This window comes from Mytilus trossulus, chromosome 4 (assembly GCF_036588685.1).
Source record: "Mytilus trossulus isolate FHL-02 chromosome 4, PNRI_Mtr1.1.1.hap1, whole genome shotgun sequence".
NCBI classification, from domain to species: domain Eukaryota; kingdom Metazoa; phylum Mollusca; class Bivalvia; order Mytilida; family Mytilidae; genus Mytilus; species Mytilus trossulus.
The window spans coordinates 65,530,272-65,546,706 of NC_086376.1; the positions used below are offsets into that span (position 1 = coordinate 65,530,272).

The 16,435-nt window shown below is 30.3% G+C and overlaps 1 protein-coding gene across 4 annotated transcripts in view; it reads right to left on the bottom strand.

The window, feature by feature from the left end:
* The window catches only part of LOC134715769 (furin-like protease kpc-1), a 47,678-nt gene that overhangs the window by 7,521 nt on the left and 23,722 nt on the right, over positions 1 to 16,435 (bottom strand). For 3 of the 4 annotated variants that reach the window (XM_063578196.1, XM_063578199.1, XM_063578197.1), the window contains exons 7-20: positions 15,256 to 15,428; positions 13,812 to 14,024; positions 12,610 to 12,710; positions 11,637 to 11,740; positions 9,999 to 10,116; positions 8,555 to 8,886; positions 8,050 to 8,171; positions 7,483 to 7,571; positions 6,358 to 6,545; positions 5,242 to 5,385; positions 4,800 to 4,896; positions 1,203 to 1,312; positions 897 to 997; positions 63 to 234 (exon numbers count right to left, since the gene is read on the bottom strand). In XM_063578196.1, the coding sequence (XP_063434266.1) occupies positions 63 to 234; positions 897 to 997; positions 1,203 to 1,312; positions 4,800 to 4,896; positions 5,242 to 5,385; positions 6,358 to 6,545; positions 7,483 to 7,571; positions 8,050 to 8,171; positions 8,555 to 8,886; positions 9,999 to 10,116; positions 11,637 to 11,740; positions 12,610 to 12,710; positions 13,812 to 14,024; positions 15,256 to 15,428 (2,064 nt within the window). Of the gene's footprint in view, positions 1 to 62; positions 235 to 896; positions 998 to 1,202; positions 1,313 to 2,914; positions 3,200 to 4,799; positions 4,897 to 5,241; positions 5,386 to 6,357; positions 6,546 to 7,482; positions 7,572 to 8,049; positions 8,172 to 8,554; positions 8,887 to 9,998; positions 10,117 to 11,636; positions 11,741 to 12,609; positions 12,711 to 13,811; positions 14,025 to 15,255; positions 15,429 to 16,435 lie in introns of those variants that run through there. The other variant, XM_063578200.1, reaches the window with a different exon arrangement.

Consider the following 16,435-nt stretch of genomic DNA (forward strand, 5'->3'; position numbering starts at 1 on the left):
AGAAATTGGTAACTTATCTAGCCTCTAGATATGAATAAGCTAGCAGATGAACCTATATTTACCTTTTTTAATATCACAGTTACAACATGAGTCAGAGGGTTGCTTCCCTGGCTCACAGCATGGTAAACATGCATGTAGATAGGAACTGAAAGCCCTTGGAGATTTACATGATGTACATCCCTGAGATCCAATACGTTCACATGTCTCACAGGAATAGTGACACTTAGAACACTCCTGAAAGCAAAAATTATATATTAAAGAATTTCAAAATGATAACATCCACTTAAAGATGTCTTTTTGTTATTTGTACCATCTGGTAGCTGTCTCTGGACATCCCACATCTATATATCTATCTATATTGGTTTCTTTGGCCCTATATCTTTCAGCAGTGACACAAATCATTCAAAAATGATGTTTAGTAATTGTCGTTTGTTGATGTGGCTCATAAGTGTTTCATAATTTATATATATATATTACACCGTTGGTTTTCCCGTTTGAATGGTTTTAAACTAGTAGTTTTTGGGGCCCTTTATAGCTTGCTGTTCAGTGTGAGCCAAGGCCTTGACCTATAATGGTTTACTTTTATAAATTGTTACTTGGATGGAAAGTTGTCTCATTGGCACTCATACCTACCTTCCCATATCTATTAAAATGTTTTTTTTTAATCCTTTGAATGGTTTTACACTAATCTTTATTTACACTCATACCACGTCCTCTAATATCTATCTCCTCTTACATGTTATACAACATTCCTCTTTCAGAATAATACATACACTTTAAGATGTTTTTATTTTATTTTATATCATTGGGTATGTGTGTAAGAAGAAAAACAGTATGAGTACATACCATTAATGTTAAGAGTTAAATAAAACAATAATAATAATAATTGAACATACCATTAAAGTAAAATCAAAATAAAATTCTTCATCACATTGTTTATTCTTTACACAACCTTCTAGGGTCCTAGAAAATCCATTTTCACAAGATTTACAATCATCTGAAACATAAAAGAAAGTTAATATATTTTAGGCATTATTCTTTAAAAGTTTCATGGACTATTATTTCCACAAAAAAACCAACATGGAACAAACAGCCTCAATTTAATATGTGATCTTAATTGCAGAAATTCATGGCTTACATGAAACATTTTTGAGAAAATTCAAACCTGCCTCTTTATCATCTTTTTAACAAATATCACATACCTTTTAGACATTTTCTACATTCTCTTTTTAACTGATTATCTGATGTTGTCACAATATACTGTAGGTAACCAGATAGACAGGACTCCAGACATTTGTTGTTGTACATAATCCTGAAAAAAATATACTATATTTAAAAATGCAATATTACACAACCGCTTTGTGCCAGCTCTTTTGAAGTGTAAAAATTTTAAGATGATGACCTAAAGTGAATTAATTGTGCCGAATTAAAAAAAGAAAAGAGTACAGAAAAGATAATGAAATTAGATCTGCAATATCTGAAGAAATCATATGTCGCCATTTGATGTTTGATCTTAATGTAAATCTTGATGATTGTTGTGACGGTGTCTTTGTCAACATGTCCATGAATATGCAATACAATATCAACGTTGTTTTCAATATTTTAACGTTGTGTGATTGTGACATGAAATAAACGTAATCATGGACAAAGTCATAGTCATAACAAAATCATCAGTTGACTCTCTGGCCAAGCCAAGATGAATACATCTGTTTGTTTCACTGAGGAAGTCTGTTAAAGATAACAAATGTTGGTCCCACTTGACAAGTCTGTTGATGAATCCATGTAAATGTTGATTTCTTTGGCAAAACTGGAGTTGATACTCATATCAATACAAATCTGAACTTCCGCAAAGAAATTATGGATTTATCCTAATTTGTTGGATACTAATTTTCATGTTCAAGAAAGTAGAAATGTACTAAAAACTTGTATGCAGACTTTGGCATAACATTGAAATCAAATATCTACAAAAAAACAAATTTTCCTTAATCCACAAATATTGGTATCAACAAAAATAAACTAATCCACAATACTTTGTTTTGATACGCGAGACAGTTATTCTATGACCTAGTATTTCCAATCTTCACTACAAATGTTATTTACTTACTATACCTTTAACCAGACAAATGTTACCAATTTTTACGATATTTTGATGTGATTTGACTTTGATCTATTCAAACAGGAGACAGTACTTCAGTGGTTGTCATTTGTTGCTGTATATCAAATTTGTTTTTGCTTATTGTTTTGCATATAAATCAGTATTTTAGTTTTCTTCTGTTTGAATTGACGTCAATTTGTTTTTTCAGGGCCTTTTAAAGCTTACAATGCAGTATAAGTTTTGATGTATTGAAGGTCTTATAGTGACCTTTAGTTGTTAACTTCTAGATCAATTGATAATACCACTTAAGACATCTGAGAAAAGCCTAATCAATTTGAATTGAGAAAATTTTAAACTATAAAAATTCAATAAGCCAACTTGAGACATTGTCAGATTTATAAAAAAAAATGTTTTGTGATATTCCCACAACCTTCATTTCTTACTGTAAAATGTCAGATCTGTCAAAAACCAAGAGAACAAGAGAAAGAAAACATGATTTATTGTCAGCTTTATACAAGAAAGTGATGAAACATGTGTACATGTGTTGCAAAAGGCATACAAAATTGTAACAACTGGTTTTGGAACCTTGGGATAGCATGTACAAAACTAGAATAGAAAGACAAACAGACAGACAGATGAACAGAAGATGGACATTTATATGCTATTATATGTCCAGATACTAATAGGATATAAGATTTGTGTGAAGCAATAGATTTTGGCAAAACAAACTTTTTTCCTTGTATCAATATTAGAAGGCAATAAAATGACACATTTTATATATATATATTTTTTTATATTTCATTGAGATTTAGCAAATATTGCCAATCATCTGTCTCGTTCAATCATGGAGGTTCATAGCCTGGTGGCAGACCAATAGATTCCAATAACTCATGGCGTAATTTCCATTCCTCAAGCTGCATAATCTTGATATTGATATTATGGTATTCTACTAGAAGTTCCATGTAGGGATCTTGGGTCAGGTTTTCTGCTGTCATTGCTGCATTCTCATCATTCTGCACTGACTCCTCAGATGAATCCAGTTTCAGCTCTGAAGATTCGTCAGAGTTTTCAGATTCAGAGGAATTATCCCTTTCTTCTACAAGACTGAAAAAGAAAATCAGAAATATTTTTTAATACCTTTTTTTTTAACAAGAGCCTGGTTTCATCTTCCAAAGTATAATCATTAAATAGAAATTTAGCCCAGGTTTGAGTTAAAACAGATTTATATAATCCTTTCATTCTGAATTCCTCAGATAAGCTTTCAAATTTTATTAATTTATTTTCTCTGTTATGTTAATGTTTAAATTGATTCATGCCTTTAAGTTCATGCTATAACAGACACAATTCAATACTATAGACAAATGTCAATCAATCAATCAAATTAATGACATGCAGATCACATTCCTTTGAAAAAAAATTATGTCGACAAACTTTTCAAATAAATTAAAATTCATAAATTGTTACATAATATCAAAAAATATTAATTTATTATTATCATTATTAATTAGTTTTTACATATCAAGTAACTTTAACATGGACTCATAATTGTGGCGGACTAATGGTTTACTAAATATAACCTGCATAATATTGTATTCACAAATAGAACTTCATGCTGGACAACCCATTAAAATTTCACACATTGATTCCTTTTATTCCTAAGGGTAAATTCTAAATTCATATAAAATGTTGCTTTTGAAAGTGTTGCCTTTTTGTGTTTCATTATCAAGTCTGTGTTTATCAACAAATGTTGAATACACCTTCTATGAACTGTATCTTGTGGTGGACTAAACTTTTTTCAATATAAATAATCTTATACAAAAAGCCACAACATACTTTCATGAAACCAGAAAATCAATTTTGAGTACAAAATTTATCAACACGACTCCTAAAATGAAAATATTCTTGTTATAAGTGAATTTCAAACTTATAAGTGTATTTTTTTGGTATGGATCCCATAAGTGCAGCTTTGATCTCGCCAATATCTTCAGACATTTCTTTTTCAGTTTAAAAATAATTAACATACAAACAAATAAACTGTAAATTCAGAAACTCTTGTGATTATTTGATAACTGCAATGAAAAAAGTGATGCAAAAACAAAATTTGCATTTCAAGTTTTGAAAGTTAATATATTTGTATGCAGCTTTCTCTAAAATCGCAATTATTAAAACTCACATGTGTATTGATTCTTCAGCAATCACAAATAAATGCAATAATTTCTAAATTTATGGTATTTCTAATGATGCATTCATTATAACATATATCAAACAGAACTTACCAAGTTCATCTCATCTGTTCCTTCTTTGATACAAAACGGATCACGAAGACATCATGCGTGGATAAATATGACATTACTCTCTGTGCTCTGAGATATGAGTATAGAGTGAACATAAATACTTCATGTAGGATTGACAAATTGTTAGTAGATTCACAATACGGTACATCTTTAAACTTATTCTTACATATATTTTTACCCTTTTTTTATAACTTAAATTAATGATTGAAACCAATTTATAATCTAACTTTTTATTACATCTGAATATGTAAAGTTTTCTTAATATTTCTTATCCCTTTAGCAATATCCTGAATATTCTTGAAAAGAAATTTCACAGTATCTAGATTTGTATTTTTTTCATATTACCAATTACTATCATATAACTTTTTTTCAGTTAAAAGGGGAATAACTCTGTAATGTAGTTAGTTTACCATTTGTGCTGGCATTCAGTACAGAAATCACCACTGGTACACTCCACACAGCCAGGAAGACATTTGTGACAATGATTGTTAGAATCTTTATATTCTCCTGTTAATAATGAAGATATATTAAATTCTAAGATATTACAAAACAATAAATCACTATTTAGTGTTTTATATAGAGTTAATTGTCCCTTTTCCTTAAACAGTACAAAAAAATATGTACTTCATTTTTTTAAACTTTCTCTTCTCAGTTCATTAAAAATGTTTACAAAAATGAGGGAAAATTTTCAAGTTTTTCTTCTTCTTCAAATTACAAGCTAATGTTTATGTTATACAGTTTTTTTTTGCTTTGAATCTGTCTCTCAATATTCTTTTTAGAATGACATCAACAATTTTGCAATGGTAAATGTGTTTACTTTTTTTGTTTTATACATTAAAATTAACAACTAACCTGAATTACAAATGACTTTTGGCATTTTACATGTGTTGTTATTAAGGATCATTCCTACGGGACACCTGGTACACATGTCCTCAGTTACAATACATGTGGCACATGTGCTGCTACACTTCATACATACAGCAACAGAGGGGTTGTCTAAAATAATAAAATAGAACAAATTAAATATAGAATTTCTTTGTATAACTTTTAATTCTGGATTATAAATCAATTGAAATTGTACAGCCTTTACACCAATTTACTGTAAATTCAAAAAAATAAGATTTATCGCAATTACAACTCACATCAGATATCCTGTACAATTATCTGTATGGAGCTTTTTCCTGAAATCACAAAAATTAATTTAGCTATATTGTTTAATTTTCAAAATTTGCAATAATTTCTGTATTTACAGAACTAAAATTAAGTACTACAAAATAAATGTAATATTGCACTACCATAAAGAGAATGCTGCAAGTTTTGTTAATCCGACATCAATTTTCGAATTGAAAATATGGATTTAAGTTAGGCCCTAACATTTGTTTGGAATTTTAAACCAAATAAAAGTCATCAACTTTTTTTTTTTTTTGCCCAAAGTATTGGGGAATTTTTTTATCATCTACATCTTCAAAAGCTTTTTTGATCATGAATTTTGAATGATATCTATCTGTCCCTCTTCAGATTAAAGTTTTTGGTCAAGGTAGTCTTTGATGAAGTTGAAGTTGAACTTGAAATTCTTGTTTATCCTTCATTGAAATGATGTTCTCCTTTTTAAAATATCTGAGAAAAATGTGACAGAAAATTTTAAGGTCATTCAATAAACTGTAATTTTTGTTCAGAGGTACCTGTGTGAAAGAAATAACTTATCACTATTTTGCGTATTTCTCTTTTGATCATTTTGTTTGATAATTTTTCATATCTCGCATGAGATAGAAAGTTATTGCTAAAAACTAAGGGCACATGTGTGGTTGTCAATGTGAACATCAACACTATCTGGTCTGTATAACTGGAGGATGTGTCTCTTCCACATCTCATCTCAAAGCAAAAATGTTTCACCCTCCATTAAGATTTGATCTGAGAAACCACCTCTATGATCTATTACCATAACCCTTTCAGGGTTAAAATCTTTACCTCTAAAGTAACCTTCTGGACAAGATGTGAGACAACGGTTTTCTCCCTCAATCATTAAGTAGCCATCTTTACACTTCATACATAATTCTTTATTAAATACAGTAGAACAAGATTCACAGTTAGCATCACATTGTAAACACACTGATTGGAATTCTCTGGTTCCTGTTGGACAGGTCAGCAGACAAGTCCTGTTGAAAGCAGAAATGATTAAATAATGAGGCTGAAAGTAAAGAAATGAATTATAATCTAAGTACAATGTAATGACAAATCTCTACTGGCATTTTTTTTTTTATCCTTTTTGTATATATTTTTCTTTTTGTACCCAAAGAAAAACACAGTTGATATAATGTCTTTAGAACCAAAATCATATATATGTTTCCTAAAATTGAAATGCCAAAATTTGCAAAACCTTGTTTGAATAAGATGTATCCCAAAGGATGCAGATTATACCATAATTTTGTATTTTATCTCTATCATCAACATATGGCTATAGTTGTTTTAAATTGTTATGAGATTTCCAGTGCCTTGTACGCAGATATTGTCATTCATCAGTATAAATGCTCTCTTAACAAGAAGTAAATTAGAGAACAATGATGAATCTATCATGAATCTGATGTTCAGTAGTTATCTGTTTATGCGGTTTATAAGTGTTTCTTGTTTTTTTATAAAGTTGGTTTTCCCCATTTGAATAGTTTTACACTAGTCATTTTTAGGGCCCTTTATAGCTTTCTGTTCTTTGTGACCCTAGGCTCCATGTTTAAAACCGTACCTTCACCTTAAAATTTGTAAATGTTAACCAGTATAAGACCTATAATGGTTTACTTTTACAAATTGTGCCTCGGAAGGAGAGTTATCTCATTGGCACTCATACCACATCTTCCTATATCTATCATTCATGGATTGACGGATGAAGGAAGAAATGACTGACTGATTAATAGTGAATAGTGAATAGTGAGACCATACAGACCACATACTCCTAAAAAACAACTGTTTGTTGCTGTTAAATGCCACTCTTGTCAGTTAGCCTTCATTATTTTTGGAGGAAGCAGAAAACAACCAAGTTTGGCAACTGGCAATATTTGTCAATTAAGATTGAATATAAATGCTATATTGTAATATACATACCCACTACTCTCTAACTTGACATGTTTACAAGCTAGGCAATCTTCTGGTCCAGTTCCTGTGCAAGACCCAAGGCACTCTTCATGACAATTCTGTGCAAAGTATTTGTAAGTATTAGTTCACAATTAAACTGATGATTGATAAAAGAACCATAAACCTAAGATGGTAATGGACAATTTTCAGTCATACATGACACTCATATATAAGAAAGCCTCTGGGTGCGGGAGTTTCTCGCTGCAGTGAAGACCCATTGGTGGCCTTCGGCTATTGTCTGCTCTTTGGTCAGGTTGTTGTCTCTTTGACACAGTCCCCATTTCCATTCTCAATTTTACCAAAATAATTATGATTGTCAATTATCCACTCATATCAATATTGATCTGTATTTAACATCACAAATGTTCAAGTTATTTTAAATGCAAATTATTTATAATGAAACAGATCTCAATGAGAAATGTAGATTTACTTATTATAGTAGTCCAATCAGATGGTATCAGTAACAGTAATTGTTCAATGGAGTCTTTTATCACCATATGAATATGTTTACATTACACAGTACTGGTGTGTACTTACTTTAGGAGGTATAGTTGACATGACAGGTGTAGTAGGAGGAGTTGATCTGCCTACATCTGACTTCAAATTAATAGGATTAGACTTGGTGCCATGTAATACCAACGACCAAGATGTTAAAGTTCCTGAAAAATAATTACAAAATAACATACTAAGTAATCTCCCTTTTTAGTTGCATAACTTCAACACTATTCAATCATATTATCTATATTATTACATATTCTACATTGCACATCCACCACATAAGTCAGTATATAACTAAGAGTCAGATCACTATATGGATTCACTTTAAGATTGGAGAAGGAAAATCATGTATTTTTTATGTCAGCCTTGAATAAAATTTCACTTCAATATTGTATTTTAATCCCTGAAAAACTGTCTGTCAGTCTTTGAGCATTGAAGTTGATTTGGAAGACGGTACATACTTGCATGAATAAAAATTTCATCTTATACTCAAGTTTTTTTAATGTTATTATTGTTTAGCTTTACTTAAACCCTTGTTACATACCTTTTAGCAGTGGAGAATTAGCTTCCCAGGCAGAGTTTGAACGATGATCATCAATTTCTAATTTCCAAGTTCCTGATGGGTTCTCTTCCCAGAACTGAACAGATAAGAATGCCCAGTCTCTGAATCCCCCCTTCATAATATCATTAGGTCTCTGAGGTAGTATTGTTGATTTAGTTCCACTAGGAGATGTTATATGAATGACTGCGTTACCACGGCGATGAAAGTTTAAGGTTATCTTGACCTGCACATGTTCCAGGTAGTTGACCTCATTACTAGATCCCTTACATCCATCAGTAGTTATTGAATCTTCATAATGAGCATTTGTTATTTGTCTGAAAAATCAAAATGAAATCAAATATTTTTTTATAAAATAATCTTATTTAAATCATGAACCTACTATGGATTCATTTATTTCCTTGGAACCATTTCCATGGATTGTAAAAAACTTTAAATGGATATTTAGTTTTTTTGTTTGCCAAAGTCTGTAAACAAAATTTTGTTAATAGCATACTTAATGGAACAATTAAATATGTGGTTTACCTATATCCACAAAATCCATGAGGATCAATACCCCATTAACAATAATGAATTCACAGCATTTTGTGCTAATTTTTCTTACCAGCTCTTTTATCGTAGCCAACAAAAAAATAAGGAAATCTAAACTTTATTTTGCATTTTCCAAATATTTATCTATGCTTTTTTTACTTCTTTTTCATAAGAAGTTTTAAGTTAAAGATGTATTATTCATGGTAATTGGCATGAAACTGTACACTTCAGAATTTTATATTGATATATTGATTACTCCCTTCCATCAAACAGTTAATCAATATCTCCTTAATATAATTATCACCTTAATCATCAAACACTTAAAAACAAAGAACGAGGTTTTAATAGGATAACTTTTTTTCTATAATCGTTTACAACAAAAACAAAGAAATCAGATTCTAGAATTTATGTTTATTTTTAGTAAATGCTGCTAACTTTAAATGATATGCATTTTTAAAATTGACTACTCCCATAACATGAGATTTTAATTTTACTATTTAAGTGCCAATCTGCCTAAGAATCAGGCAGTGGTGAAAAAATGACAAACAAAAACCCACTCAACATGAATTTATGTTCAGAATGTATAATGGTTCATAAATATAACATTCAATTCCTTAAACTGATCTGGTAATACAGAATATAATTTGGTTAAAATGCATTAGAAATTAAAAATTAAGGGAAGATAACTCCTCAATTTGCTATCATTCTTCCCAAAACGTATCTCAATATTTCTCAAATTACCAGACACTCTAAAAGGAAACATCTACAATTTTTAATCAAGGATGAGGGTCTCTTCAAAATAAGGGGTTAGGTGGTAGGAACTTACACATTTATTTTTGGAGAATTCATGGTACAGTTTTGTTTCTCTGATACATTGGTCCAGTGTTAAGCTACTTACACATTTATTTTAGGAGAATTCATGGTACAGATATGTTTCTCTGGTACATTTGTCCATCGTAAGGCATAATCTACCATACCAGTGGCATTCATCAGTCCATAACCATATTTCAAACTAACTGAAAGTATAAATAAAAGTAAAGCTATGATGTAAAAACTGCAAAACGTAATCAGTTATTTATTTAGTTTTGCTGTTTCAAACTGATGCATGTGTTTTGTTTTAGCTTAAGATCCTTCAAACATTAATGTAATAGGAATGTCAAACATATTTCACTTCAGGATGGAATTGGTTTATTTTTCAAAGTCATATTCTAGTCTTATTCTAGTGATATCTATTAAATATTGATTTTCATTACACTCTGACCGTATTTGTTTTCATTAACACATACTATTCGAACTTCCATACACAAGTTTCTAAATTGTTACTTATGCGATTTTGACTTATTCTCACACTTGTGATGTGTTCTACAATCATTAACAAGCATTTCCACTTCAATTTGGTTTTACTATGTAAAAACCATCACACATGATTTGAAATTACCAGAGTTTCATTGGATGTTTTCTAACAATTTCAAATCATTTTTTTTTTACAGGAATCTCATTGCCAATTGAGGGGTGCAGACAATGTACTCAAAATATATAAAGGGCGTTTATGGTAAGTGCAAATCTTTTGATGAACTTGTCAAGAGTAAAATGTTATTATGATTATCCAAATGTCCAAGAAATTTATTTAACTATAATAATGAATGTATGTAACATCTCATATTTCAATATTATAGCGAACCCTATTGAACCTTTCTATAGATTCACCTGCAAGTTACCTGTCCATTTAAACTTTTGGCAGTTCTATTGTCCCATCTAACAAATACAACAGGTATTGTTCTCTGTATAGTTTATTCACCAGGACCTTTAAATTTCTTCTAAGAGAAATATATCACTCATTGATTAATCTACCTCAGTAGAAAATTTATCTGCTAAATTGATAGAAATTACATGTTTCACATAAAAAAAATGCCTGTGATTTCGTGTTTATTAAACATTTATAATAATTTTTTTAATATGTTCAAAATAAATAATAACTTAATCATAAACAGTTTGTTTTTAAAATAAAAAGTATTGTTCATATGAAAATTTGCATTTTTTAGTTTTTGTTTAGTTATAGAATACTTTTAAGAAGGCCTTAATATGTAAACATCAACATTTTTAGTTTTTTTTTATCAATTTGTTTTTGGAAATAGGAATAATGTTAATTTTTTTTAGGAATCAACTTTTATTAATGTTTGAATCAGTGTTTACATTCAACAGATTGAAAATATAATACATTCAAACTCATATACAGTTTTTTATAAATAGTACACATGTTATTTCCATCTAATTTAGCAGATAAATTTTTTTCTCAGGTAAATTAATCAATGAGTGATATATTTCTCTTAGAAGAAATTTAAAGGTCCTGGTGAATAAACTATACAGAGAACAATACCTGTTGTATTTGTTAGATGGGACAATAGAACTTACAAAAGTTTAAATGGACAGGTAACTTGCAGGTGAATCTATAGAAAGGTTCAATAGGGTTCGCTATAATAGTCATGGACATTGAGATACTTAGCATTCAAGTTTTATTCAGTACTACAAACTTTACCTTTTCTATTTTTAGCATTTATAAGCCAATCTCCGTCTTGGAATGGTTCTGTAATTGAGGTCAGTAAGGTTATATACTGGACATCTCTCCATGTCAGACCAGGACTGAAATAGTCATTATACAATTTCTTAATATGTATGGATTTATTTTATACCCTTATGAAGTCTATCACATTTTTAATTTTTAATTAAAAAAACTTTACATATTTCTTTTCTGGCCAGATGTACGAGTTTAGAATTCCTTGCTCTTTCCATAAAAACATCTTCAAACAATTTATCATTTATAACTAACATAATGCAATTCAGTCTCTTCAAGAATCAGTTAATTGTGAAATGTGTGTTAGCTCTGGTCATACATGAAATGATTTTAAATAATTGTATTACAATTACTGTATAGATATTTGGCTTATTTATGTATGTACGTAATATCGACCTTTTGTTCACTTATGTTTTGCATCTTGAATCTATAAAATTACTTAAAACTAAAATTAAGTAAAAATTAAAGCTAACTTCATGGCACTTATATAAACATTTTTTACAGCTGAAATTTTTAATGGTTAAAACTAATTTCTCTAATTCTTAACCAATTTATCCTTTTCCTAACCCATTGATTATTTTTATTTAATCAATGTGTTGTTCGTTTGATCTCAGCTATTCATTGGTCAAATTTCGATTATGACGTCAAATTTTCTTGCTTTCTTCTTAATTTCCTATTGTGATGTCATGAAAAAAGGCAACAATGCATGAAGACGTCACATAGAAAAAACAAATCTTTTTAGAAAAGGAATAAGTTTGACTGCATACTGCATAAAAATCATTTGAGAAATTGATTCCACCACCAAATCTTGTGCAATACAATAATTCACTCTTGTTTTAAATTTGAAAATTTAACTGTTTCGAGTGGATAAATATCGTATCGTACTCAATGCAGTGGTAGAATTTATTCTTAATATATATCAAATAACTTCACTTACTTTGCTTCTAACATTAAAGCGACAAGTCCTGCTGCTAGTGGTGCTGAAGCTGAAGTACCAGTATGTGTACTAGTGCATCTCTTCCTTAAATCTGTGGTGACCTACAAAACGTTTATTTTTAGATTTTTATTTGTAATAGAAATTGCACAGAGTAATTGCACATAGTACTTTAGATTCCTTATATTAATCCAGGATTGTCAAAAGAAAAATTCTTACATTTCTTAAATGATCAAATAAAATATTCATTTGAAAACATTCAATAAAACAACTTTGGACTAAAAAAATATTCATTTGAAAACATTCAATAAAACAACTTTGGACTAAAAAAAAAAGTTAAATTTCCAATAATTCAGCTGAAAAATTAAGAAATATCATGAAATTCACTGACATTAATATCTTATTGATAAATTATGCACGCCCCTATAAAATTCAAAATTAGCCCCATTTTACCTTACAAAAGGTAATTTTTGTTGAGTCGTGCATCATCAGCATGTATTTCAAGTAAAATATTTATGATGAAAAATGTTTTGTATACTTTCAAATATATATTGGTTAATCTATGAAATTGAAAATAAAATTATGCAAGACACATTCCCCATTTCCATTCTCAATTTTAAGTGTTAGGTCAACAGGAAGTTGTCGAGTGATGAATCTGAAAACGCATCACACGGTATAGCTGACTTATATAAATCCTGAAACCAAATTTCAGAAATCCTTGTATTTTAGTTACTGAGAAAAATGTGACGAAAATTTTCAACTTGGCTATCATGTGTAAAATCATACAAGTGTTCGGTAGACAGGAAGTTGTCAAGTGATCAATCTGAAAATGCATCACACGGTATAGCTGACTTAGATAAACCCTGAAACCAAATTTCAGAAATCCTTGTATTGTAGTTCCTGAGAAAAATGCGACGAAAAATATTCATGGGACGGACGGACTGACGGAAGGACAGACAGAGGTAAAACAGCATACCCCCCCCCCCTTTTTTAAAGCGGGGGTATAAAAATCTGTGAAATTACCAAGAGAATTTCAAGTGTGATAAAACAAATAGTACGTTTATTTTTTTCCCTAACTGAAAACTGAGAGCTATAGTTTTCATTAAGCATGATCATTCTATTTCTAGCAATCATTAAACCTAGACCCGACAGTAACAACCAATGGTCTTTTGTTCTTCCGACTGATCAAGTCTCAATAAACTTACAATCTGTCTTTCATGGTATGCTCCACTACTGTAAGTTGTAGCTAATGTAGAAGCACACTCCTCCAGGTACCAGGGGCGTGTTCCATGTTCTGAGGTACTACTGATTGACAGAGTGAATATACTGTTCGTATACCCGTCACAGTTACAACTGTCCATAGCACTGCCACCATTACCTGATGCCCATACAAATATAGACCCTTTACCACCACGGCCCTGAAAAATATATCATGGGTTGTGATAAAAATGTTTAATTGATGCTCATACAAATGTTTATCCTTTACCACCACAGCTCTGAAAATTAGATCGTGAATGATGATTACCGGGGTACAATCATACAGACTACAGTGATTAATTTTTGTGGATTGAGGAAAACGTTTACTTGTTGCTCTTTGAAATTGTTTTTTTGCCATAGTATGAATACAAGTCTTTTGAAAATAAGCACTTTGATGATCATTTAAATTTGTAGTTAATCAATACCCACAATTTTTTAAAAGAAAAGAGGTCTTCAATTTAATGTTATCTTATAAATCTTACTTTCCTTCTTTGCTTAATTTTAAATTAAATATATTGTTTTTTGGTTTCACCAACATGACTAATAATACCAATTATCTTTTATGAAGACTAACAGACCATAAATGGAGAAACATCAGTAACCTTATTTCATGAATTCTAAATACGGAAAGCAATTAAAGGTTCACAGCTTAACTTATAGTGTAGAATTGATATAAGTTTTATTGGAGTCTGCAGTTAGGGAGCTACCATTTGATTTGTATGGGGGGAGTGGGGGGCTAGGATGAAAAATTTTGTCCTGCCTTTTTTTTTATAGCTGTAATCTCTGTCCTGCCTTTTTATTTTTCACTCTGTTCGGTCCTGCCTTTTTTTTTTAGTTTATCCTGACTTTGTTTTACTGAAATTGTCGTCCTGATTTTTTTTTTGCAAGTGTCTCATCTGCCTTTTTTTTTACTGAAAACTCCTGTCCTGCCTATTTTTTTCAAATTTCATCCTAGCCACCCCCCCATTAAAATCAAGTGGTAGCTCCCTTAATTATGTATATACCACAGTACAATCTTACTTCAAATATCACTCAGGGACTGTTAAATTTGACACTACACTCAAATCCATCACGAAAATTGGGAGGTGAAAATAAATTGTTGATTTAGAAGGAATTATGAGATCTATTTGACTCCCATTTTGACTTCTAAACTATTTTTATAAACCGATAAACAGATTATATATATACAGGAAGTACACATAGGGAAGAAGGGAGTAAAGTGGATTTCCGATAATTAAACTGAACAGGGGAATCACTCATTTTAAATACCAGCACTTACTTATCTTGATTACTTGTACATATTCATCTACTATATAGCAAATTTTTTTTGTGTCATTTGGGACAAAAACTATGTGTAAAATTCTATCCCTCTGACAACTTTATTGTCCTTACATATTTGATTCCATCTTCAAAAGCTTTCCATGCCAAACGTCCTGGTCCATCTACCACCTTGCCATCATCGTCTGGTCCCCAGCTGGCAGAGTAGATGTCTATATGAGTCTTATTAAAACTTAATGATGTGGCCTCAACTGCATCAAATACCTCACCATCCAACATACGCACACCTGTAAAGATTGGTCTGATTAAAAATTCAAGAAACAAAAAAACATGTGCATTTTGAGATAAAGACTATAGAGTTCGTTTATTTTTGTTAAGACCTGCATTTGTACTACATGTAATTTTAATTTTGAGATGCATAATGTTTGAGTGAACAGGTTTGCATGAAATTACCTGTAGTTTACCTGTGTTTTAATTCTGAGAATGACTGAAAACTTGACAGAATTTTTGTTAAAATATGAAATTTAATTATACAATCAAGCTAAGTCTTTATTTATAACTTAAACATTATAAAACACTTTAAAAATAAAGAGATGTGGACTGATAGCCAATGATACAATTATCCACCAAAGTTCAAATGACGTGTATATAAGCAGTTAAATGTCACTCATCCACCTTCCAACAAAAACTTTTACTGTACAGTAAGCTTTAACAGTATGTAACGTTTTCCTTGAAGGCTAATATTATATTGTTAAATATTGGGTGATATCATTGAATGACATCATATAAGAGTATACTTTAAAATATACACAATGTGCGAAATATCAAGTGTAGATTTGTTCATTAAATTTCTTTTTTTGAAGAAAAACATAATGGAAAAAGCCTTTTAAGATAAAAATACATAATTTTTTTTTATACCTGCTATGTTCCTCTCAATTTAAATGAACATAGTCAACATTCAAACTTAACAGGATATAATCTTAATTAAAAATAAATTTTAAATACATGCATACATGTTTCTTGTTTTTTTATATAGATGACACTGTTGGTTTAACACTAGTAATTTTTTTGGTCTCTTTATAGAGTGACGCGCAGTGTGATTGATAGAAAACTACCAACCTTCGATAGGAAAACTGATAATCCTAGTCAATTAAGATTGGAGTTGAGTGCACCCTCATGACAATGTTCAGTGTGAGCCAAGGCTCTGTTTTGAAGGCCAAATAATATTTTACTTTTTACTAGTTGTGACTTGGATGGAGTTTTCTAATTGTGACTTAGATGGAGAGTTTTCTCA